Source organism: Chelonia mydas, chromosome 11 (genome assembly GCF_015237465.2).
Source record: "Chelonia mydas isolate rCheMyd1 chromosome 11, rCheMyd1.pri.v2, whole genome shotgun sequence".
Taxonomy (NCBI): domain Eukaryota; kingdom Metazoa; phylum Chordata; order Testudines; family Cheloniidae; genus Chelonia; species Chelonia mydas.
Window position 1 is genome coordinate 58,903,594 of NC_051251.2, and position 27,025 is coordinate 58,930,618.

General features: G+C 40.5%; 2 protein-coding genes across 2 annotated transcripts in view; one reads left to right on the forward strand and one right to left on the reverse strand.

Moving 5' to 3' along the window:
- ALS2 (alsin Rho guanine nucleotide exchange factor ALS2) overlaps nucleotides 1–14,540 on the reverse strand; it is a 66,214-nt gene extending 51,674 nt beyond the window's left edge. Inside the window, 4 exon segments of the mRNA XM_037912038.2 lie at nucleotides 3,191–4,107; nucleotides 5,876–6,030; nucleotides 8,002–8,145; nucleotides 14,324–14,540. Of these exon segments, the coding sequence (XP_037767966.1) occupies nucleotides 3,191–4,107; nucleotides 5,876–6,030; nucleotides 8,002–8,021 (1,092 nt within the window). The 5' untranslated portion in view covers nucleotides 8,022–8,145; nucleotides 14,324–14,540.
- A 6,070-nt stretch (nucleotides 14,541–20,610) lies between these two features.
- CDK15 (cyclin dependent kinase 15) overlaps nucleotides 20,611–27,025 on the forward strand; it is a 51,022-nt gene continuing 44,607 nt past the window's right edge. The window contains exons 1-4 of the mRNA XM_043525683.1: nucleotides 20,611–20,790; nucleotides 21,835–21,984; nucleotides 22,152–22,249; nucleotides 22,961–23,040. Of these exons, the coding sequence (XP_043381618.1) occupies nucleotides 20,671–20,790; nucleotides 21,835–21,984; nucleotides 22,152–22,249; nucleotides 22,961–23,040 (448 nt within the window). The 5' untranslated portion in view covers nucleotides 20,611–20,670. The remainder of the gene's footprint in view (nucleotides 20,791–21,834; nucleotides 21,985–22,151; nucleotides 22,250–22,960; nucleotides 23,041–27,025) is intronic.

Consider the following 27,025-nt stretch of genomic DNA (forward strand, 5'->3'; position numbering starts at 1 on the left):
AAGCTTATGCTCAAATAAATTTGTTAGTCTCTAAGGTGCCACAAGTCCTCCTTTTCTTTTTGCGAATACAGACTAACATGGCTGCTACTCTGAAACCTGTAATAAAACAGGTTCTCTGTTGCATATTGGTTTGGCAGTGAAGGGCTGTTAATTAGTGCTGGGACAGTGGGTTTTTGTTTCTGTTTTTTGTTTTGTTTTAAGAGAAGAATGCATGTTTTGAAAAAATAAAGTAACTTGCGAACAAATATAAAAAGAGGGGTTACATTTTGGGCTTATAACCTTGACTATGTGCCTTTAAGTTCAAGTCTCTGCTGTTGATTACAGTATATCAGCAAACATGCTACCTTTATGAGAAGACAGTTGGGAAAGCTTATCAAAGGAAAACAAATTATTAACTTTGCTCATACTGACAGACATCTAGTTAAATTGTTAATAAAGCTTTATACAGACAGCGCTATCATAAGCAGGAATGTACCAGAGAGGCTTCGTCAGGCAGACCTCAAAAATTATGGCTCTGGTGTAGATCAGAAGACAGTCCTCTAAAGTTTATTGTTATAGTCAGCCAATTAGAACCAGTCATTATATAAAAAGCAGTATACTTAAACCCTACCGAAAACAGCTTTCAAGCTATTGACAGATATCAAATACAAAAGGCAGTAAACCCCATTTCCCTTCTTCATATAGGTCCCTTAATACACATCTTCCTATAGCCTCCCTGTAAAAAGGGATCCTTTTGACATGTTCCTTGTGAATAAAGAAGACTAAGATACTGGAATCATTCTTATTTATGAAATATAAATATGACCGATATGACAATTTCCTGCAATACTGTGGATAAACCTTAGTGAATTAAGTTCAAGTATTTTAGGAGTGTACCATACTAAAAATGCAAATGTTTATACATTATTGTAGGATTGTATATAATGTCTGGAGGAGGAAAAGATAGATATGACTAATGTAAACACTGAGAAGTATTATGAGCTTCAAAGGACTCTTTTAAAGAACGTACCAGAGAAGAATGAACTTTTACTTGAGTGGGTTTCCTAGGAAATACCCGGAGGGAGGGAATGCAAATTCTAACCTCCAGACCCAACCTTTTAAAGATATACCTTGAGGAGAACCCCGCTGTCTGTTGATTACCTGTTCCAAGATCAAAGGCCCAACCTGTTTAAAGGAGTGACTCTCAGATTCATCGGGGTTCTTGTTCTGAGCAAAAGATGTTATGAATGTGTAACCACAGAGAAACTCTTTGGTGGGGTTTGAGGGACTGACCATCTGCTAGAGCCCTGGTTGCAGTGGAGTAAGTTCTTTTATTTCTTTTAATATGTTCTCTCTGTAATACTTTCACCTTCAGGAGAAATATGCTTGCTTAGAAAGGGCTCTGTGGCAACTTCTAACAGTGGGCAATTATGCTGTTGATAGCTTCTGAGGAGAAGGCAAAGCAGGCCTGCTTAGGCAATCTGAGGGAATGGTTGCTAGGGAACTCACAGTATAGGCAGGGAATGGTGCAGTCTGCAAAAACCCAAGTAAGGAGAGACAGAGAGATGCAAACCTGTGCCCAAGAGAGGAGAAAACTAAGGAGCTGGGAGCCTAGTGTGAATGACCATGGTGGACCATAGAGGGGGAATACAGGTGCAGTTACCCTGAAGGATATACTAGCAGGCTACAAACACTGCCAAGCATCCCAGAAAGACACAATCCATTTGTGAACGGAAGCTACATCAAGAGGGAAAACCTCTAACTGCCACTGTAAGTGAAACATTACACAATCACCTTCCGTCCTCATCTTTCCCCTTCAAACAGCATCCATATATTGCCTGGTGTTAAGAGTCAGTGAGTCTTCAAGGCTTTGAAGTAATACTATACTGTATTTCTGTGAACTGTGCATGCGAAAGTATTTTCAGAAACATGGGGGGGGGGGGGGGGGGGGAAGAGAGGAAGAGAAGAAAATGAGCAGGAGACTACTTGTTTTCTACTCCTCAGAGGAATCCACAACTGTTGAAAATAAAAAGTTGGTTTTAACTTTACCACCTCCTCTTCCTTAACTCCCAAAATCCAACAGCGTGGGAGGGTGGAACTGGCCTCTAGAAGAGATCCCACATACTTACAAAATATAAACTCAAGAAAGTGACTCATACATAGTATCTGCAGCTACTGCAGTAATTTTCCAAGTTCATCTGTGAAGCCACCACACTGCTTGTACAGTAAGATGCCACTAGCAGTACAAAGGATTTTCCAAGCAGAAACAAACTTCCCTAGCATAAAGTTATCTAGTGGGACAGAACTTGGGTAGGGCTGGGGAGACAACACTGCTGGACAGATAAATCTGGTGTGGTCGTCTACAGAATAATCTACATATTACATCACTTAAATATTCTGATTAAGTCAGCTAAGTGATTATTTCAGTTTGAAAGATGACATGTAGGCAAAAAGTTTGAAATGGGTTGTTTCTTTACATGTCAGACCACCTCTCCTCTTCCCGTAACCCTCCAAAATAGCAACACATTTTACAGCAGATTCAATAACTCAGATCAAGAGTTTCCCTTCCGATGGCTACTAAAAGGTCTGCTGATTACTGCTGTCTTCGGATCGTCATAAGTTTGACATGTGGAAGATTAATTCGCCACTCATTACACTTGCCACGGTCTCCCAAAGTGGGGCAAATAGGGAAAAAATGTGGATCCTTCAATAAAAGTTAACTATCCAGCTACAATCCTTAGCTTGCCTCAAGAAGAATCAGACAGAATTGTGAGGGTGATGGGGGTCTCTCTTCATAGGAAGAAAAGTATTATATCAGCTGGCCAAATGCCAGAATATTGATCTAGCTGAACAGGATACCAATATATCCTAAGGCACTAGAGAAGGGAATGGGAGATGGGTTTTACTGGGTTCTCTCTACTGCATAGTCCACAGCACACGACTAGAGAACTATCTGGCAAGGCTGCTCATATAAAGGCCCAGGACTGAACAAACATGACGACAATTCTACTTTCAGTCCAAAATCACTTCTGTATTTGTGTTTGATTGCTAAAAGTGTGAAAGAAACACTGTGATAACTCCAGAATTGTAGCTATAGCTTCAAAATTATGTTAATATTGAGAATCCTTTAGTTTTCATGGGCACATTACAGGATGTCATGCATACAGTACAAATATTAAGAGAAAAAGTATAGACCAGTGATGGCTGGTACCTGTTCAAGTTCTGTACTGATGCTTTTCTCCTGGCTGTCATTTAATGGGTGATCTGACAGATTCTCCAAGTACTCTTTTACTGCTTTTTTGTCAGGAAACAAAACATTTCCAGGACTGGAAATTCCACTATCTTCCTGTCCATCATTGTTAGAAAGCACACTCGTCACCTCTGATTCTGAAGCAGCTGGCTCATCTTCTACAAAGGTTTTCTGACAATCCTCACTTTGGCTACCTGTAGCACTTTTCCCCTCAAGAGTCTCCAATGAGGAGCAGGAGACATGGTCTGCTGATTGGGAGTCAGCCAGTGCCACACCTAATGGGCAGCAGTGACTATCCGATATGATTACATGGTCTTCTTTATCTGTCATCGTAATCAGGAGCTGGCTGCAATGATTGCATCTCTCTGGGATAGGTTTCATGTCCTGTGCAGGGAGACATTGTACAAGAGCCAGGCTGTGGTACGCTCCACAGGCAACTTGGAGCACAACGCGTCCTGCCAAATGTTCTACCTTTTGAGGCTTGGTCACTGGGAAAGTAGTTGTTATGAGACCTAGCTGACAGCCACTTCCCCATGCCCATATTTCTCGGCTTAGTGAAAGTGCCAGGGTGTGCTCCTCTCCACATGCCAATTGCAAAATCCTGACTGACAGCAGAGGACTGGTTTCAGAGTCAGAAATACTAATAGGATTTGGTTCTCGCAGATAGGGCTGGTTAGCCACTGCACACTGTCCAGCAGAATTGTTTCCCCACATGTATACCACACCACTCTCGGTCACTGCTCCATTATGGTAGCTTCCAGCTGCCACAGTAGTAACATGCTGTCCAACCAAAGCATTTTCTAAGATGGGGCTCTTAGTGCAAGTTTCCTCTAGCCCAACCCTCCAGGGAAGCTTTCCAAAGCTGTAGACCTCGCCACCTGAAAGACAGCATCATTCTAATGAAGTTAACCATATAAACAACTAAGGAACTCATTTAATCAGATTTTCATTTTTAATTTGTTCTGGGCTCAGTGTTAACTGCAGTTGTTGATTTACTGAAATTATCTGAGAGATCTGGTTTCAATAACTATTAGGGACTCTGTGCTACTGCTGGCAAGAGGTCTTACACTTGATACCGATTTATCTGTTGGTCCATTCTAGTAAATCACTAGCATGGATGCATTATACAGTGGGGATTTGACCTAGTATTGCATGCTGCCTTTAAAATGAATTCTAGTACATCCAATTTAAATTTTTATCTATTCTTAGCAACCTGCTAATCTATTATGGGCTCAAAAGAGAGCTTTTCAGTCAATACCTTCATGAATGAGTGTAATTCAGCCTGCCAGTGCTAATCATTCTGATATACTAATGTCAAGAGAATTTGCATAAAATTCTCTTAAAATGCATAAAACATATTCCATTTCTTAATATTTACACTGTTCATCTTCAGTAGAAGTTAATTTTGTACCAATATTGTAGTATCAGACTTGAAATATAACAAAGGAAACTCTAAATTGAGGCTTCCACGGAGACTGTGGGCCTACCATGTACTCTACAAATACAACAGTGTTGGAGGAGCAGGTTAAAGCATGGTTGCCTTCTAGCTGTACAAATATTCAGTGTCCCTGAAGCATGCCAAAGTGCTGGACCGTGATATGTAGCAAGAGTGCATAAAACAGTAAACAATTTGTCCTACTATTTATTCCTTAATTATGGAAAAATATACTTATTGTTGGTTTGACCTTTTAAACATAGTCTCTCTGGAATTTCATCAACATTGTCCAAGATTGTGGTAACAGTGCCAACTCATTTGAAATGAATCAGCAAGCAACAAAAAAGGCAAAAAAATAGAATCCTATAAGAAGGACTGATTTGGTTAACACTTTTTTGATAGTTATACACCAGTGATCACTACAGTCATAGCCATAAAACAGTGCACTTCGAGTCATATGTGCACAGAAGCAAAGTTTTTCTAGTTCAGAAATGTTTTATTAGACAGGTCTATCAGGTCAGAAATTACAACTGGCTCTAACTGGCATTCCCCTAAACTATAACATTCTTTACCTGCAGCTCAGTGATATACAAAGGTGTGAAATTATTTTCTTCCTTTGAAAACATCAGAAAAATATCAAAGACATTACTTCCAGTCTAATCTTTACAATGGTATACCCATTGATCAGTACAATCAAGTGGCAAAATATATCACAACCAAAGGAATTGTCTTTTGGAAAGTATTTTTTGATTCAAAGAGACAACTGATCAAACCAAATTTCACTGCTGCATCTACTTGCTTGCAATTTTTCAGAACACAAAAAAACCCAAACTTATCCCATATCAAGATGACTTTTTGTAATGTTGTATTTTTTTAAATCCAATACATTGTTGTAACACGCATTTAGAGGTAACACAGAGGGTGAAGTAGCTCCAAATTATCTTGCCATTTTATAAGTAAGGCTTCTCAAACTTTGAGCCACTTTTTATTAAAGAGAAAAATTAGCCTAGTGCAATTTAAAATGACTGATGAAAATAAAGTAGAAAAATTGACTCTTACTCAGCCTTTACAATGAAGACATTTTGGTAGTAATACAAATCTTAAATATTTCTTTAAAGTTTGTTTTAGAATTTTACACTAATTTCAATCTAGTCTTAACCGGAATTTTAAGTTGTTCATAGTCTGAGACCTAAAACAATACTGTCTAATACCTTCTGTTAGAAGCAACCCATGGTTTATTCCGAGAGCTGCCTGCAGTACTGTCTTTCCACTCCAGCCTGGAAGTCTCTCAGGTGTTAAGGAGAGGGAACCAGCCTGCCAGATATGGACCAGGCCTCTCTCTTTGGCTCCTTCTGCCTCTGCTGAGCTATAAAGAAAAGGAAGAATCAAAGAATCAGCCTGTAGTTTTCTGCAAGCCAGTTTACTTTTCATTTACATATAGGAAAGAAAGGAAGAACGGTTCAGTGACTAAGGTACTAAAGTTTGGACTTGGAACCAAGGTTCAATTCCCTACTCTGCAACAGACTTCCTGCGTGACCTTGAGCAAATCACTTACTTTGTACTTTGTTTCCTGGATGTAAAATAGCACTTACCTACCTCACCTAGATGTTGTGAAGTTAAATGCATTAAAGATTGTGCGATGCTCATTTACTATGGTAATGGGGGCCTACAGTAGAGTATGAAGTGACATCTCACCTCCAACTTAAAAGAACCTAAAAACAATTAACCTACTGCTAAAGGGTGATCTGCACCCATTTGAGCATGGTACATTCATTAGTGTCGGAAGGTGGCTGCAGCAAATATTCATACATTTTATAGTCTCATCAAACCATCTCTAACTATGAAGGAAGTCTATTTTTGAGAAACTCTGGAACATCCAAGATCAGGTGAGACTAAGTTGTTCAGATGGAATGTTGTCTTATTTCAGTTCTTTCTCTTTCCGCTGGGTTTCCATGTCAGAAAGCTGAGGAGAAGGACGACGACGACCGACAAGAGCTCTTGTAAAGTTATAAGTACGGCATTTGGTCCAACTAGTAGAACCAATATTTAAATTTAAAGACAGTTTTTACTTTAGATAAAATTTTGTTTAAAATAGAATTTGCTGAAAATTAACTAACTGGATTTTTATCCAATTAAGAAAAGTAGTAATTAATGTGACATATTTTGGATATTTTACTAAAATTATAATATACATTTTGCTAGGGGGCAGAATAATGGAATACAGAGCCTTTCATCACCGTACCATGTTATATTCAGCCGAAAGTGCTAACAAATGGATACTGACCATCTAACAGCCCTCTGTGAAATTAATGTGGTGGGTTTACTGACCCAGTGTAAATGCCCACATTACAAAAAACTATCACTACAACTGACACTAACCAACCCCTTTGTTGGTAGTCACAGTAAAGAGGCTAAGGAGTGAAAGGATACGAAGACTGAACTCTCTCTTTCACTTAAGATTTCACCCCTCTAGGGCAGGCTAAAGCACATTAGGAAGGCAGTGCAGTGAAAGTTTATACAGCCACTGCTGCATGTGTTTCTCTGAATAATCAGAGGATTTGAGTCTCCAGACCTGTCAATCCAGTGCTGTTCATAAGAACTGAAAATCATGCACACAATTTTTTTAAATTAGTAAATTCTACTGTACACAAGAAGTGTTAATGATTTCTGGTGAATTCATATTTTCAACCTTTCAACAGACAGTCTGAAGTTTCAGTAGCTAACTTAAAAAAAAAATAGTCACAGTTGCAAGAAGTCATGGAGAGTACCAATCATCCCAAAATCCTGAAGTACAAGTAAGCTACTACAATTTTTTTCCTTTGGCCTAAAATACTGTACAGTATTCTAAAAAATTATATTGACAAAGAACATTTGAACTAGAGCTGTGCAAACTGATTCCTTGATTCGCTGGCCAAATTGGAAAATAAACAGAAAAAAATTGTTTCAAGATGGCACAAAATGGACATTCTTCAGCAAACAAAAAAAAAACCAAACCACTTTTGTTTCAGGTCGAATGAAATGTTTCATTTAACGCAAAATAAATTTTTTTAATAAAACTAAAAATCAAAAGAAAAAGTCATTTAAAATCTTAATTTTTTTTAAAAAGTGAAAAAACCAACAACATTTTCTCCAGATTTTTTTTTACCAAAATAATCTGCTGAATTAAATACAAATTCTTTAAATGTTTTAGTTGACTCACACATGCATTTTTTTGTCCCCAAAAAAACTGTCCAAACATTTTTGCCCAACTTTAATTTAGACCTTAGAAATTAATTTTAAAGGCATTTATTAGCTGAAATGGTTTTATGGGGTCTGTATTGTCTCAGCATGTTTTTACCTTCTCTCTTGTTGGTCCATCAGTCAGCGGAAGCACTCCATCACCAAATCATTCCTCTATGCAGAATGTATGGGACACCTCTGTCAACTGTTCCGTGAAACTGTAAGATGAATAGGCTATAGAACTGCACATCACCCGTAAGCACTGTAAAAAGACAGGAGATAAAGCTTTGAATACACACTATCTTAGATGTCCAATAAATGAACATCCACACGCTATAAGAATGCTTAAAAGTATTTAGACTATTTCATACTGAGTGGCAAAACAAAAGTCAGACATATTCTGCCCACTCATCCTACAATGGTGTCAAACAGATTGAACAAAGCTATTTTTAAGACAGAATAGACTCAGCCTATAAGCAGGCTGTTTGAGCTTTCCCAACCAGCAACATCCTTATTACAAACTGCTAAAAACTAGTATTTAGGATTCAGAAATCTCTGGAAAGTGTTGTGTTGCTTTTGCAATGACACTTCTCTTTCCTGGGCAAAAAGGTAGTTTATACCAACATCTCTATAATACGCGAAAGATGTCATTCAAAAATTTAACAGCAAGACAGTAACTTTTTCACTGATGTCTGATAGTTTAATAATATACTTCTATACTCAGAAGTAATAATACAGCAATAAAGCATTACTGCAATCAGCTCATACAATTAGGAATGCCGAATCCATAAACTTATTCCCGAATCGTAAAATACATACTACCACTAAAGTGCACAGTTATTAGGCCTTGTGCTATAGTAGGAATTTAATAATGCAAGAATTAAATTATAGATTAAAGACTCTTTACTGTGCAAGCTTATAAAGGAGTATGCATACAGCATAGCCAAATTCACAGAGAAATGGGAGAGTTTAAAACTGACATGGTCAGTTGTCTCCAACCTTTTTGTCCTTTCAGCTTTCAAACCCTGGTCTTTCTTCCCTCCCACCCACCATCTTACCACCTCTCCTCCCAGCCCTCCCACCCCACGACAACAATTTCCCATTTCTACTTTTAAAATCTTAGATGGAAGCCCTTAAACACGCTTCCAGTGCAGCAGGGTGCAATTCAGGTAGAAGGAGGCTAAACAATTTGACTTTAAATCCACTGGAAATGAAAAACAGATTTAAAGAATTGTATACCTTTCTGTTCTGCATTAAATTTTATAGCATTTGTCAAAGACAGAATACCTAGACCATCATTTACTCTACTGTAAAACCTTCCTAAACCAGAGACTAAGTCAAAGATGCAATTACGTATTATATTTATTGAAGACACCGGGTCCCGTAAAGATTCTTATATACGGCCTTTTGAATGCAAAGAAACCACAGTACGTCTTTCAAATAATTTTAATTTTGTTTATAAGAAACAGTTACCAATGACTTTTCACTCAGTTATCAACATCCAGAAATTCAAAACTTTGATTCTTATTGGCCAAATGCCTTGCTAAACACTGAACTAAAAATAATCCTTGATAAAAATGACAGCAGTGCATGCTGGTGATATCTTATCCATTCAAATCAATTTGGTTTTATGTACAAGAGATCTTTGGAAAGTTTTGCAATATTATGACAAGATAACAGTGTTTATTATGACAGGGAGGTATGCTGAAAAAGCATTCAATTTGACTGAATGGATCTTTTATGCACCAAAAGAAACAGAGAAAAGACTCAGAACCCGGAGAAGTTGTAAGCCTTTTACTGTAGAAAGATTAGAACTAAAACTCTGTCAGTCACACTCATGAAGTTTAGTTACGTGTAGATAACCTCTTGTACTAGAACAGATGCATCTAGCATTCTACAATTTAACAAAATATTAGATAAATGTGAAATATCGTACATTGAGTTGGGAAAAAAACAGAGTTTTGGGGAACCAGACACAAAATCCAATTACCCCAAATAGTTATATATTTGGGAGAAGGGGGGCAGAGAGGGTGACATTTCAGGTACATAAAGTTGAGAGGTAATAATGGCTGTGGCATAAAAATGTTCAGTTGTTCAAATACAGTACATTGCACTGTTGTTGTAGCCATGTTGGTGCAAGAATAAGAGAGAGACAAAAAGTAGGTGAGGTAATATCTTTTATTGGACCAACTTCTGTTGGTGGAAGGGACAAGCATTTGAGCTTCACTGAGCTTTTCTTCAGTTTGACACATTGAAGATAACCAATTGTCAAACTGAAGAAAAGCTCAGTGAAGCTCAAATGCTTGTCCCTTCCACCAACAGAAGTTGGTCCAATAAAAGATATTACCTCACCTACCTTGTCTCTCTCAAAGATGTTACACTGATGCATATTGTTTGTCACATGCAGTCATTCTAATAAAAACTAAGTCCAAGTGATGACATTTTTCAGAGACAAATAAAAGAGCCATCAAATAAAAATGCTCAACTTATTTTAATATGGTACAATCTGAAAACAATGATAAATTAGATAACCTTAATTAAATATTGTGGCCCACTCTCTAAGAAATAGGACACTTAAGCCATATTTCCCACAACACAGTTACTAACTGCCTCAGTTACATTTACAGTTAACACCTGTTGCAAAAAGTCATTTTAAAATTATCTTTGATTAAAATCTCACAGTGATGATATGCAATACCTGAGAAAAATCAATAAACCATAGCTTAAATTTTTTAAAATGAGTCACAAAATGTTTTTGGAACCTCTAGCCATGTGAAATATTCTTATCCATAATAATAAATAAACAAACAAACAATAATACATTACAGTGAAGAAACTCAAGAAAACACAAATTCTTAGGGTTAGAAAGTGTCATCAGACTCAAAGACTCACGTACGCTTAAATTCACCAGTGCCCCATCACTGTGGGCAACCCAGGCTTCAGAGATACAGATACGATTGAAATATGACTCCAACGAAGGAAGACTTACACAGATAATGGTAAACACCCAGTGATTAGATTGTAGTCATGAGCAGGAAACTAAGCTTACTCAAGATCATGCACGCACATGTTTTGTAACATCAGAGGCTACAAAGTTTTAGTTTTGTTTTTGTTAAGGTGCTAAAAACAACTGAGCAGTGGGACTAAGTTTTAGATATCTGGCAAGATCTCTTCTAGCACTCATCTGAAGAATGGCACTATACAGTTGATGTAGTTAAGTATGAAAAAATTACAACATGGATTGAGAGTAGGCAAAATAGAAAAGGTAAGTGGTGTTTTAATTTTTGTAAACACACTCCGTATACTAAAATTAAAAAGTTACTAGGTATACTTATTAGAAAGTATTATTTAAATTACACATTAACCGTTTTACCTAAGTTATCTTTACACAATACCTTGTCATTCATTAGAGAGAGACAAGGTGGATGAGGTAATAACTTTTTATCATACCAACTTCTTTTGGTGAAACAGCCAAGCTCCTGAAGAAGAGCTCTGTGTAAGCTAAAAAATTTGTCCCTTTCACCAACAGATGTTGGTCCAATAACAGATATTACCTCACTGACCTTGACTCCTGGAAACAACAAACAATGTCATTTCTAAGGTATTTAAAACCTTTAAATTCTATGTTAGGATTAATTAAAGCTTATATCACTCCTGTGAGGTAGTTCGTTATTATTTACATTGTACAGATAGGTAATTGAAGGACAAAATTTAAATAACCTGCCCAAGCCATAGTGAGTAGCTCAGATTAGAGCTTGGGAATTCCCAATTTCTAACTGTATTCTGACCACTGGACATGCTACCTTAAAAACAAACAGAAACATTTTCTTCCTTTACTTATCTTCATACGTTCTTAAATTCATCTCTACATTATATTAGATTACAAAGGTTTTAAAAATGTTACTTGTCTCCATGAGTTTAATGCTCATGAAAGTGAACCACCAGGTGCAGACTTTTAAAGCCATGTATCATGTGAGAACCTTACACTACGCCAGTACTTATGTAGCTCTGCCCACACATCGCAGTCCTGACATGCAACATCCCTACTATTCCAAACCTAGGCCTCTCTTGAACAAAAACTAGAAATAATGCTGAATAGAGCCAAATTATGGGATGGTTTTGTTTTGTGGACAGATGGTGACTATCAAGAGATGGACCTCATACTTTCCATTCGTGACCTAACCTCAGATTTTAGCCCAAATGCTCCAAAAAGTGAAACATCAGTGCACTATCCTATAACCTAGTAAGAATTTTTTTCTCAAAAGCAAGAAAAAAAAAAGAGTACAATATGATACAATATATAGTATGCTGGTTACTATAGAACTGTGTTCCTTATTGACTATTCAGTGATAAAATCACACATATTCAATGCCACAGTACATTTCCCATTACACTCAAAACTCAACCAAAACAAAGGGCCTCATTTTTATAGGTACGTCCCCCTTTGATTTACTTACCATTTCCATTTAATAACTGGACCACACATTTCAGTGACTATACAAAACACAATTAGCTAAATAGTCACAAAGGAAGTTTTAACTATATGTGTTGCAGCATATGCTTCAAATGTATATTAACAAAAACATAAATTTGCAATATTTCTGTCAAACCGATGAAGCAGCAGCAGGGGTTCTGGAGGAAGTTACATCCAGCCCTCCTCAGTCAGGTACATAAAGTCAGACAAAAGTTGGCCCTGCTGATGTTTGGAAAATTTTCTGTAACTGTCACGTTGTTGCTAACAGTGGTTCAGGTCCACTGGTATTAGCAATGCAGGTAGCCCGCATGTATATGGGCCACTAGTTGCCAACAATGTTTTTAACACTGTGCCAATTAGGTCTGCCCTAAGCCAGGTTAAATGACATAATGTTCAAAATGAAGCAGGGCTGCAGCAGGTGGTCCATCTATGTTAGGGCTCCCAATGTTGCTAACACCAGTGCAGGTGAACCTGTAATAGCAGCTGCAGACAGCACTGACATATGGCCTTTAGAAATGTGATCCTAGGAGACCTAGTGTAGAAAGGTAAGCAGAGTGGGGAAAAAGAAGATTCTAGCAAACCAAAAACAGGGTAGGAGGGAGCAGGAGAGACCAGCTAAAATAAAGAATTTTTTAAAAAAAGAGGAACATCTAGACACAGAAGAGAGAAGAGAGAAGATGTGAACAGCTTAATATCAGGAGGAATCTGGTAATTGGGCTGAAATGCTGAAAAGCAATAGTACAGCTCCAACACAAGGGGAAAGAGTTTATTGGAGGAGTAAACAAACCTTCAATAAAATATTCAGGCTAGAATTGCTAGTCCCTTCTCTTTGACAGCATGTGAGTGGGAGTCACTGACGAACAAAAAAAGAAATTAGATCTGTGCACCCTTACACCTTTTTGATTTTTTTTAAATTAAGATATTTGATCTGTGCATGTATTTCATCTGACGTTTATGCCATATAATTGGTCACAAAAAAGCACACCCACACAGTACTATTAACAATAGTGCATACTCCTCCATAAGCACACTTCAGCCTGGCCCTGGAAGAGCCACCTTTAATAAATACTACTACTTAGCAATCCATGGTCTGTCTTCTGACATTATCAACACGTTTGTCAAATGAGCACCAGTCAGGTTGGATTCCCCCCACCCCTTCATGGTGGGCAGTAATCCTCTGGGAACTGGAGTGACATTACCAAACTTATTTTACACAGGTGACTGAACAGCCGCCAGATAACTTTCACTTAACGCCTGAGGGAGCTGAATTCAACACAGCGACCCAAAGAGGTTGGACTGGTCCATGGACCGATTGCCACCCCGTGAGCTAGCCACTGGCCAGCCCAGCGCTCTGGCCGTTCCAGCTTTAACTGCGTGAGGGGCTGCCACAACTCCCGCCCCAGAGGCTGCTCGGCCGGCTGCTGCATCTCACTGCCCGGCGGGGCCCCTGGCCTCTTTCTTCCGTGTATCTCACAGCCCTAGTTATTCCCCCACTCCGAGACGCCACCAGCCCCCTTGGCAGGTCACCTGCACCCAGACCCCAACCCGCTGCCCTCCTCGGAGACGATGCAGGGGCCTGAGGCAGCCTCACCTCAGCGGGGTGGCCGGGGACCATCCCCGCCCGCCCGCCCGAAGCGCTCCGGGGAGGCGCTGAGTGCCCAGCCGGCACCTGGCACTCCCAGGCAGTCACGTCCCAGGGACCCGGTCGGTGAGGGAGACGCGCACAGGCGGGGGACGTGCCACGGCAAGAGCCCCCCGGCTCTCGGTCCCCGCGCGGAGCGGAGCTCTGAGGGGCACGGGCAGGCGGACGGCGAAAGATGGGGGCCTTGCGCGCCCTGGGGAACGGATGAGGCGGTTGGGCAATTGGAGCGGCTCGCCCCCCCCCCGCGTCACGTGACTCAAGTTTCGCTCCCAGCCGGGCTCCAGCCCTTCGCGCCCTCCTCACTGAAGCCGGCGCTCGCGCTACCTCAGCCGGCCGGGAACCACTTCACCTGGCGCCGCTCTCGCCTTAACAGCCGGATCGCCGCCGGCTTCTGGGCTCAGAGATCAGCTGATTCACGCGGGGGCAAAGGGGCGGAGCCTAACGCCAGCTCCCTCCGAGTCAGGGCGGGTTGGTAAAGAGGTCGAACTGAGGGGCGGGGGCTGGACTGAGCGCGCAGACGGGCGTCCGTTTGGGACAAACTAGTGTGAGGGGCGTTAGAGAACCGTCCGAGATGGGAGCGCCGGGGAAGGGGGAGTTAGCACAAGGCGGACCGCGTGGGGATGGTTTGCCTCCCCCGCCCGCACGGTGCAATGAGGGGGTGGAGAGGCGGTGGTGCTAGGGGCATTCTCCCCCTCCCCCAGGGGAACGGCACAGCCCTAACATTAGACCGATCCCATAGAGCCAGGGTAAATGCACCTTTCCCTGCACCCCAAGCACTGGTCAGCACCCACCAGCACAGGGCAGGCCTCAGCCACATCGCCCCATAGCACCCCATCTCATCCTCCTGCCTCCCAGCCCTCGGCCTGCAAAATGGCATTCCCCACATTGCCAGCCGCAACCAACCACGTGTTCAAAAATCATGTCAAGCCCCTCAAAACTTCAGGGTTCTTTTTATTTGCCTTCTGATGTTTGAGTCTCTGAGGTGCACTTGGGTCATGTTTCAAGCTTTTCTCTGTCACCACAATGGTTAGAAATGTTAGAAAAAATTTAAACTGAGAATCTTGCGTATTCACATGACTCCAGGAACTGGCGCTTCGGGAAAACAACCAGATATAGTGACGCAATAAAATTGTGAGAGTTGGTAATTCTGCATCCTCAGAATGCCAAGATCTCCTCCAACCCCACTCCAGTCTCACTCCTGTAGTGCTAGGAAAGGGGTTCTCAACCTTTTTTGAATCATGTCCCAATTTTAGCATAGTTTTTTTTTTAACTTGAAGGCCCCCGTTACAATAGCAAGACGGATACTGCCACTTACCATTGCTAATGCGTTTCTTCAGGAGATACCAGGCAAATTACTCAAAAATGCAAGTCAAATGGTACTATAAAAACACCCTTACCTGTATTAGTGCTGATAATGCCAGTCAGTGATAGATTTGAGTCAGTGGTTCGCAACCTTGTGCACAGGGTCATAACACTGTTCAAATTTGGCCAATCTGCTCCTCTGTCATGCCATGTAATTCCTGAATTATTAGAAGCCTTGCCACATTCTCCTAGGAATTTTGATGGATCCCTGCCTGCTTCCCTGTCTGAGAACCTCTGTACTACAGCAAACCATTTTATAACATTGTACTGGAACTTGTCACATACGGTAAAAACACCAATAAAACGCAGATGTTTACACATTCAAAACACTGGACTTGTATTACTTGCAACATCGATGTAAAGGGGTTCAGCATTATTATTCCCACTTTACACATGGATCAACGGTGGTAAAGAGAGGCAAAGGGACTTTCCCAAGATCACAGAGAGTGGATGACAGTACTGGGTTTAGATCTCAGGAGCTCCAAACTCTATATTCATTTATCTTACCATTAGAGGTCTGCTTGGACCTAATTTGAAAGCCCGACTCCAACTAGCCCACAAACGACCTGAACCCAACCTAAGCCTGAGTGTCGAGTTGTTTTCAGACCCAACCTGACCCTGACAGTCCTCCTCTGTAGGATGTAATATGTAGACTCTCACGGTCACCACCTCATCCTTGGGGCTTGGCCTGATGGGGCTTCCTGGTCCCCAGGTCCTGTGCCCACAATCCATTTCCTGCTGCCTCCTGCCTGTGGGGTTGGCTCAGCAGCAGCTGCATGCCCCACTCCTGACAGCCTCCACACCTCACTGCACTGTGAGCTACAGAGTGAGAGGTGGAGTGAGGTTGTGGCAACCAGTAGGAGTGGCTCACACAGCCTGGACCACCATGCCAACCCCACAGGCAGGAAGAGGTGATAAGAGACGGCTGAACCTGTGCCTGAGAGTGTTGGTTGTTTTCAGGGCTGACCCAACCCCGACGCTTGTAGTCGGGTCCCATCAGACTCAAGTCACATTGCAAGACTCTAACTTCCACTTACTTAAGCCAGAATTTCTGGTAAGTAATAGCAGACAAACAGTGGATCATTTCTGATCCCATCCAGTAGAGGGCAGTGTTGCACATACACACTTCCAGTTCATTACCATATAAGCCATGAGAAGGTACAGGAAAAGTAAAACTTAATATTGGGTATGTTACATCATATAATAAATGCTAAGAAGCAAAGTCATGACCTTTTTTTTTCATATTATTATTATTATTATTGAAACTTGAATCTCTCATCCACCTTATTTCCAAGATTTGCAGTGTGTCAAAGGAGAAGCAAGAAGTTATATTTTCAATATTACCAACTCTCACAGTTTTATTGTGAATCTCATGAAATTTGGTTTTATTCTTAAAGTCCCAGCTCTTGGAGTCATGTGACTAGAACGTTTCTGAGCTTTCGTTTTTTTAAAAAAAGTAAGTTTCTAGTCCTTAGGAGTGCAGAGAAAAGTTTCAAAATGTGATAAAAGTTCATAAAGGCTCAAAACTAGAAGACCAATGAAAATAATTCAATATTTATAAATTTTTAACTAATCTCATTATTTTTAAACTAATCTCATGATTTTGGGGCCTAACACGTTTTTTGAACATGTTTAAACAATACTGTGTTTTACTCTGAAGCCTTCAAAATACGATAAAAGACCCAATCCTTCCTCAACTCACAGAACATCCTTAATACAGGGATACTTTATACTTCTATGGCATCTTTCGTCTGAAGCTCTCTAAGCACTGTATAAACATTAAGCTTCATAATACCCCTGCAAAATAGCAAGTGTTATTACTGGAGAAACTGATGTACAAAGAAATTAGGAAATTTATCCAAGCTCACACAACAAGTCAGTGGCACACCTGAGAACAGAGACCAGAAGACTTGACTCCTTTTCCTCTGATCCAACCCTCTCACAAATTATCACAACCTCTTATGTGAGAGTCCACTGGCATGTCCAATGACAAGATAATTATTATGTTTATAGAGTTAATTGGTTTGGGGCTATGCCTGAAAACAAGGAGGTAGGAAAGGATAACAAGTAAGTTAGAGGGGGAAATTGAAAGCTACTCTTTACAAACAGTGTGTTGTTCTTATTAAGGCACTGCCAGCTTGTAATTAACAACTAAATTATTTTTATTTAAACGTTACATAAAATCAACAAGAGTCTGCTCTAGGGCCTTGTCTACATATGAAAGATTTTTCAATATCTCTTTAGGTTTTTTGGCGTAAGTACCTGCATCTGCACACAAATAATCTTTTTCTACCTTATTTTGCATCTTATCCTGCTATATACATATATAATTACTCCACTTTGGAAGCAACATATTTTGGAATGAGTTATACCACTATAAGGTTCATGTGGATGCAGCCCTATTTCAAATTAATTATACCACTTTAGGTACTCCTTTCATAGCAATACCACACCTCATTGCTTCATATCTGGACTGACCTGTCTGATTACCTGTTATCTGCACTGCTCTGGGGTCATCTTGACCAGATGTCTCCCTGTATTTGAATGCTGGTACACACCTAAGCAAACCGGCTTATGACAAATTCACAGACCCTGAGTCCATTATACTCACCTTCCTCATGGTCCTGTCAGGATATCCTGGATTTCCTTGCCCTCTGGGGAAAGTTCAGTCTTATCTTTCCAGTAATCACCAGAATGCAAAAATCGACCAGTGGCTTGTAGAGAAAATGCAGGGGTATTCCTCGGATTCATGCCAGTGCCACGCCAAAGCCAATGAACTGCAGAATAATTACAAAAACACCAAAGACAAAAATAAGACCTGCAGTAATACTCCTGGTACATGTGCACGCTATGAGGAGCTGGATCAGAGTTTTGCTCAAGAGGCACCACAGAACTCCATTATATGTTAGACAGTTTAACTGCAGCCTGCTACACCATGGTGCAGGGACCCTGTCACCAAGGAAATAACTAACAAGTCTTACCAACTTCAAGTGCATAATAATGAGCCATAATGGTAAATTAATAGTCACTTTAATACAAATGATATAGCATGGTGCTTAGAATTACAGAAAGAACTGAATGTGTGTGTGTGTGTAGCATGCACACAGAATACAGTTTTTAGGAGCAATTAGAACCTATGATCTAACATAAACGCATTAAACCTGCAGCATTACTAAGACAATGAAAATCTTCTTGAAATCAAACCACACCGTCTCAGTTAGCAGCAACAGCTGCTATTACAAAGTCTAGATGGCTTTAAACGTGGCTACACAGCCTACTCTGGCTTGGTGGGAAAATTAAACTTGCCACTTACCTTTCTGGCAAAGATAGCTGTCTATGACCTACAGTACCAGATGACAGATGAAAACCCCAAACCCAGTCTCTCCCAGAGAACTATTAAAGAACATACTCAAACTGAGGCTCGGCCTCACTTAGAAGATGGGGAAGCTGAAGAATGGAGAGGTTAAGTGATTTGTGCAAGACCACGACTGAGAGATAGGCACCCAGACCGCGAGTTGGGCACCTATCGATGCATTTACATTTTTGAAGAAACATACAAATAATAAAGCTCACACAGGAAATCTGTGGAAGGTCTAGTAAGCAACCCAGGGGGGTTGATCCTACTCTACAGAAGTCAATGGGAGTTTTGCCATTGAAGTCAATGGGAGCAGAATAAAGCCCCAAATTTCCAAAGTCCCAGTCCAGGGCATTAATTGCAAAGCCATCCTTTGTTTCCTTTTTTTTTAAATTATATTTAAAACACTTTAATGTTTTTTAAATAATGTGCTCTTCTGTGTAATTATTTATGTAGTAATAAGAATGTCTTTTATATTACCTTGCAGCATTTCTTTAGATACTGAGGTGCCATAATGCAGCAGTTACAGGGAGTCCAGTATTTGCTCTCACCTTCCCTCACAGTAATCATTATAACAGTAAATTAGAGAGTCTACCTCTGCTACGTGGGCTGAATACTCCATTTTTATTCAGTACTTTGAAGTACAGACCTATTGTGATGCTTTGTTCGTTTCGCTGCTTCAACGAGCTGGGAGAAGTGACATTAGCATTTTTGTTATAACAAAGTGATTTTTTTCCTGTGATGTAGTATGAGGTGTGTCATGGAGAAATAATTCTAATCCAATCTAATCTAATCTATCATAAATTTACATCTTTCATTGGTATTTATGCTTAAATGTATTTTAAAAGGCAGTTTCCATTCACTGGGGTTTGTACAGGTGTACCTCTCTAATTTCCCTAAGCTAGACAAGTTCTGACTCAAACATACACACTTAGGATCATAATGGAGCAACAAGAGTCAGAGGATACAGAGAAAGGCGATAAATGCTCAAGAAACAGGATGTTCAATAGGTTGTTAACTGGGGAACTGCTTGGGTTGGATTGGGAAGGGAAGTCCATATAAATGAGATACCTGCTTTCCGTGTGCCATAACTTCTGCCCCCAGGACACCCATGACATGCCTCTTCCCACCCTATATGCTGAGTGGGAGGGGGAAAGTTGGTTCAAGAGGCAGCAGAGCCACTTCCACTGGCAGAGGGTTCCCATGAAAGGGAGAGATTCTTCACCCTCTCTCTGGCCAGTTTAAGGCCACTTTGCACTGATTATGCAATGTACAATTGATGGGATATATTTTGGGCTGGATTCATCACTCTGCTAAAGCTACTTTGTGCTCATAGCCCAGAATATATTCCATCAATCACAGCGTGCTCTGTCCTTCAAAAAAAACAACCAAACAAGGACATGCAGTGCCCAAAGCCTACATTATTATTACATGATAGCTAACAACTTAGATGCACCGAAGTGAGGAAATTCAAATGTACAGTTTCTGCAGAAACCATAACTCACCCACACTGTACATATAAAATGGCATAAAACCTAACAGCATGTACTATAATTAATGCAAGCTATTATATATGTACAAGCAAACCAAGCCACTGTTGCTGGGGGAACCAGAACATTTAATTACTTGGTAAATTACACTGAATTACTTCATTAAAACACTATTGAATTAACAGAGGTTTTCTTTTCCCATTGAGCTTGTACATAAATATTGGCAGTTTTTAGAAGCTACTGGGCCAAATTAACTGAAATCAATGGAGTTACACCAGGGATGAATTTGACCCATTGGGTGTTGGACTGATGGAGGAAAACTGCTGAAATCATGAGACTACTTGAGGCACAAACATCATGTGAGTCATATGAACACTCTGGCATAACACGCTTCTAGCAACAGAGGAGCAGAGAGTCGAAAGAAAGAGATTAAGATAATATTTTTTTACCAAACTCAGGAGAACATGGGGGAAGCACTGTGTGTAAATGCTCTCAAACCTGGATCATGCTGTTGCTGTTCAGAGAGAAAGGGCTCTCAACGCAGCCAGAGTACCCAGTCTGTGGAAGTGGAGTCTATGATGGAGGTATTCAGTATCCCAGACAGCGTTTTAGCAGAGAGATAAATAAAGGAGCTCAGAGTCTGCCATTCTGTTTGGAAGTCGGAAATGTCTGCCGTGTTTTTCTAATTCACTAAGGGTCAAACTTTCCATTGAAACCACACAGAGGACTTCTAGCTATCTCAGCTCTAGTCTTGTGGATTCCCTGCTGAGAGGAATTATAATCGCCCCATGCTTTAGCTTGTGAAGAATTCCCTCGATCTGATGTTTTCAGGAGAAGTCCCACTCCAGCTATCTCTGTGCAAGACAGAAAGGGGAGCCAAAGATTTACAGCTTGCTAAAGGAGGCATCCTGCTGTGGATTAGAAATCCTGTTACATCTGGATTAAATAGTATATAGGCATCCAACCCAGTGCAGTTGTGCTATATGTGTTTGGAGGCTGCACACCACTAATTATTATTTTTATTTAATGTTGACATATTAAATAAATGTCATAACTTTGCATGGTGTTTTACAGCAATAAAAAGACAAATGGGTCAAGTTCAGAGATGATGTATAAAAATGTGTCAGTTACATAGTGGTAAGAGAGTCTCAGTGCTTATGCTCTAATAAATTTGTTAGTCTCTAAGGTGCCACAAGTACTCCTGTTCTTTTTGCGGATACAGACTAACATGGCTGTTATTCAGAAACCTGTCAGTATGAAGGGTAATTGTGGGGGAAGGGAGCAGAAGAAGGTGTAAATTTAGACTTCCGTAAACCTCTCTTCTGAATTTGCTTTGCAGTCCCTGCCCCAAACAGATTACAGCCAAAACAGAGGGGTAAATCAGCCCAGTTACTGATGCATTCTTAAATATCAGCTTCACAAGCTATACCATATACAAAAGCTGTAAAATGTAAACAGTTGATCCCATTATGGCTACTTAGAGAATCAGCAGATGGGCACATGAGTGTGGGAAAGGAGATGGGAAAAAAACAAGAGCTGAAAATCAGAGAAAATGAGGAGAAAAGAGAGAAAATCATCAATAAGTAGGAGGAATTTGTCTTTGATTTAGTTTGCTTCCTCCCTCTCAGTTACCAGATCTGAGCAGAGTGCCACATCCCATGGATTCACTCCAATCACAGTGGTTCCAAACACTCCAGCTACAAAAGTCTGGGAGAAAGAGACCACGGAGTAACAGCGATCCTTCCCAGGAGATGGATTTTGTGAAGAGATTCCAGTGGGTGAGTGTGCAGTATGTATACAGCCATTATAAGATGTTTATCCAGAGATGATCATTAGCCATGAATCACAGTATAATTATCCAGCATTGTGTACAGATGTCATGCAAATAGCCTTTGTTTTGCTGGGGGAGAAAAGGATCTAAAAAAATGCCTTTTCCTCATCTAAGCAGAGACAGGGCCTCCCGTTTGGAACAGCCTCATCCTACCTGAATCTGGAGAAGCTGTGTGAAGGTTCTTACTCTACAGTTTACAAGGGGATTAGCAGGTGAGCAGGTTCCAGAGGGAGCTTCCTGCCATTTTGTCATTCATTTAGTCCACTGAAACCAGCTGAGCTTCCCAGAAGTGAATTTGAAATTAGAAGATTCTGAATATTCAAAATGAGAGAGGAGCAAATAAAAGGTTTTGTTTTCCCTTTATTGGGATATTACACACAATTGTGAGACCCGTTCAATTTCTCAGAGAAGTTATTTGTTAAGATGGAGGGTGCTTTGCCCTATCAGAGCTGTGCAGTCATCTTAAACTGTTCCAAAGGAGGAGTTTTAGATTCCCCTGGCAAAGCAGAATCCTCGGATGATGTGAAGCTGCTTAAGTCTTCATTGTGGGGGGCTGCCAGGAGGCAAGGAGGGTGTGTTTTGACACCTGGAGAGGGCAGAGTGGAAGTACAATGCATTCCACTGACACTTAGCCAACAGGATGGTTCTTAGGGGACTATTTTAGCCAACTCAAATTTGTGCCAGTGCCCAAATGGCCACCAACCTGTCCAGGATTAGAGGAGCCATTAAGGTGGTTTTGAATCACCTTTGCTGCCCCTTCACAGTTGTGCTGAGCATGACCTTGACAGAGTCTGGGACTGATCCTTTAAATGCCTTATTAGAAAAGCGCAGAATAGTCCCAAGTGAATTAGTATTAGTTGGCATGTTAGGCACTGATGGGCACCTTCTGAGTCCATTTATGTCCTTTCACTCTGACCCTTTAGAATAAATGGCCACTTGGTGGCTTTGAAAGTAATCAGTCTGGAGACAGAGGAAGGAGTGCCTTTTACCGCCATCCGAGAAGGTAAGGACATGTAGTCAATCCAAACATTGAAGAGAGAGTGGGAATATCATTTTTCAACATGTATTTTAATTTAAAATCTCCATATCTGGCAACTTCCTAACTTCTTTTTATTTTCTTGCCTGCTCTGCTCTTCTGCTTATACTTTATTATGAGCATTTGTGTAATTCTGTTTGCCACTGGTGGGTTTAGGAACAAGCAGAAGTTTGGTTTTGTGATTAAGGCATTGGATTAGGACTCTAGACATCTGGGTCTGATTTGTGTGTCACTTAATCACCTAATCTCTCTGGGCCTCAGGTTCCCATCTGTAAAACATGGATAATAAGACTTCCTTTCTTGCATTCTTTATCTGTCTTTAGATTTTGACTGCAGGCTTTTCAGGGCAGACAACAACTCTTACTGTGTTTGAACAGTGCTTAGCATAAATTGGAATGTGTAGGTGCTACAATAATAAATAATAACAACTGTAGATAACTGAAAATGTCCATGGCAATAAAAATATATGAGTTGACAGTGATTCTTTAATAATACAGTAATACTTTTGATGAAGATCCCAAATGCTTTATATAAAGGGTACTATTTACAGCTGGGAAACAGAGGCACAAAGAGACTGAGTAATTTACCCAAAGCTGCACAGGAAGCTAGTTTCAGAAATTGAACAACAACTTAAGTCTCTTGACAATCAAAGTCATGCTTTAACCACTAGACAAGACTGCCTGCGGAGAAAAAATAGCATGCGATCGTATAATTAAGGATTGTGTCATGCATATGAACAAGGGAGATGGCTTTGATACCCTGATACTCTTTTAACATGGCATGTTGTATGTAACAGATTATCATACTGATGGCTGCTGATATCAGGAGCATTAGAAATTCCGGTCTGATGGCAGACATTTTTAGATACAGCTGACTTTTGGGAAAATGCACCATTTCAACATGGCAAGAAATGTTTCTCAACATGAGACCTCACAGAGCACTGGGCTAAATGTCTGCAGCTTTCTTGATTTCTTGCCCTTATGTCTTTCCTTAAGTTCCTGATTTTTTGTCTTATAGGTTTAGATGCCCCTACAAACATAATTTCCCAAACTGCCTGTTTAATCTACCAATAAAGCTGCTTTTTTAGTATAAGATCCCAAAGGAAATATAATCCAGTTTCTTTTTTACACTGAGGAGAATAGAAGTAGAAATATGTAACCTTTCTGCCAGTCTGTTGTCTAATATAAGTAAGATCTATAAATGGAAGGGGTCATGACACTCCAGTTTTATAGTTCCACTCAGAATTGCACTTCAAAGCTGGGGTTGATTTTGCCAATGCTCACATCAGTGGTATGCAGGGGGAGACCAGATGGAACCGCATTCACAGGACAACCCTAGAACAGAGAAGGAGGTCCAAACTCTGCTCTCAGTTACACCAGTCTAAATCCAGAGTAACTGCAGAGAAGTCAGTGGAGCTGCTTCAGGTTTACACCAATGTAAACAAGATCAGAATTGGTGTGGACACTTTACCCCAATTCTGGGTGAAAGCAAAGCGAGATACCGAGCTGACCCTATTTGCAGGGAAGCTCATATTATGGGGCCCACTGACACTCAAAGTAGGACTATTTGCTGATCTACTTACCACAAGAACCTTACCAGTACAATAAGCTTTAGAAGAGAATCCCTCCAACATTTACCTGCTTAGAACTCTGGTGCTAGTTCTTTACTCAAAAGATCAGGTTGCCCTAATTTAGGGTGAGCTGCTTAATTGAGGTGCCTTAATTGAAATGCTAAGAGCCTTTAACTTCCATTCACTCAGATAAAACTAAGAAGTTCCTAAGAAGGATCTATTTTAAATAGTTCTTTTGTGTTGTATTGAGCTTTGTGACATCTGACATCTTAAATTTACAATGTAAGTCAATAGTGCAAGTGTCATTAAACAAAGCTTTAGATTTATTAACATGTTGCACTCTATGTTACCTTAAAGGAGTGGCACTAAACACTTAACAGCCAAAGGGGTAATTTATCTGAGAGAGCCTCAAAAGGATTAAACATACTTAAGGCACAATTATGGCTGTAATGCTACAGTAGAGGGATGCTGAGATGCACCAGCTGAAGGGCACTGAGACCTCTAAGAGGCACTTTGTCCAACTCAGGACACAATAGTCTTGATTCTTCATTTCACTATAGAGCCTTTGTGCTGCTCCACTGGTACAAAAGGGTGGGAAACCCACAGGATCTGGCCAGCTGGGAATTCCTTCATGATAGAAGAATCTCTGGGTAGCATAAAGCCAGTGTAGTTGCATTATATCTCTCCCCTCCAAAGCATAAGGGATGTGGCTAAAGCATCTTTATTTGGTCCATAGGAAGCCAGATACAATTTTTAGAGGAGCCCTGAGTCTACTACCCTATGTCAAGGGCTCGACTAACCCCTGGATGGCCTTGGAATCAGGGAGTCTCAAAAGGCTGCTTTTGCCGACCTCTTGGTGTCCTGGACTGAGCACAATTTGATTGAGTGCAAGAATTGGACTCAAAATCTCTGGAGCACCAGAGATCTGCAGGCCAGCAGCCTCTGATACATCCTTTCTCCTCCCTCTCCATTGGGAAAGCTATTATTGTCTCAAGCCTCAGGCAGAACAAGGCCTCTGAGGATATGTCTACACTGCAATTACGAACCTGCAGCTGGCCTGTGCCAGCTGACTTAGGTCACAGGGCTCAGGCTAAGGAGCTGTTTAATTGCAGTGTTGACATTTGACCAAGGCCCGCAGTCTGAGCTCTGGGACCTTCCCAGTTTGCAGGGTCCTAGAGCCCAGGCTCCAGGGTGAACCAGACATCTACACTGCAATTAAACAGTCCCTTAGCCCAAGTCAGCTGGCACAGGCCAGCAGCAGGTTTTTATTGCAATGTAGATGTACCCTGATTGTGACTATCCCCTAAGCAAGGCACAAAGTGCTGAGACTTTGTGCAATCTCTCCCTGCCAGCCTGTCTCTGCTGTGCCAGGCAATCTAGACCTCAGAATACAAAGATGAGTGTAACAAGCTTGTTTTATAGTAGTAAGTACTGCGGTCATCAGCGCAAGTTACAGGAGGAACTACCACCATGAACCAAACATTTTCACTTACCTAAGTTGGCTACCAACATAAAGATTTAACCTGTCTGTGTTTCATTTTAAATTGGTATTTTAACCTCTGGAGCTAACCACCACAGTATTAGGATGAGAGCTGTGCATAAGTAACTTTTTGGTTCAGCGGCCAAATCAAAAAAATATTTAATTTCAGTTCAACCTGAAATGAATTTTTTTTCAAATTTTTCGGCAAACCCAAAAAGTAGAAAAATAAAATAAAATAAAATTGTTTAGGTTTGAACAAAACATTTAGGTTAATTTTTAGGGGGTTGTTTACCTTTAAAAAAATAAAACTGAAGTAAAATTCAAATCAAAAAGTTGTTTCAAGTAAAAATGTAAACTGTTTTATTTCAAAAATGTTTCAACTTGTTTTATATTTTTAAATGGAAACAATTTGGCGAATTCAACACAAATTCATGAAATGTTTCAATCAGTCAACCCAAATCTGCATTTTTCAGAAAAAAAGGGGTTTTCTGAAAAATTTTGCCCAGTTCTAGTTAGGACATCATGTGATGCCTCCCGCAAGTTGTAATGCACAGTGCTTGAGCCACATGTGGCTTGTGAATCTGATGGTTGAGTCAATGCTCTTTTTAAGGCAGATATTGCCTGTTAATATGTGTGTGTACAGCGCCTAGCACAATGGGACGCTGATCCTGATTGGGGTCCCTGGACTGGACTGTATTACAAGCAATAAATACTAATTGCTCTAGCATTTAATGTCCATTCAAAATTCTAGAGACATTCTGTTGGGAAGTTTCCTTAATGAGATTGTCAGCTGCAGCCCATCCCTAGCGTGAGGAACGCTAAAGCAGGCCCACAGGGGAGAGTTGAGTCTAGCGGGCTGTATACTTGCAGTGGCTCTGCCAGCTGGTTAGGCAAGCAATAAA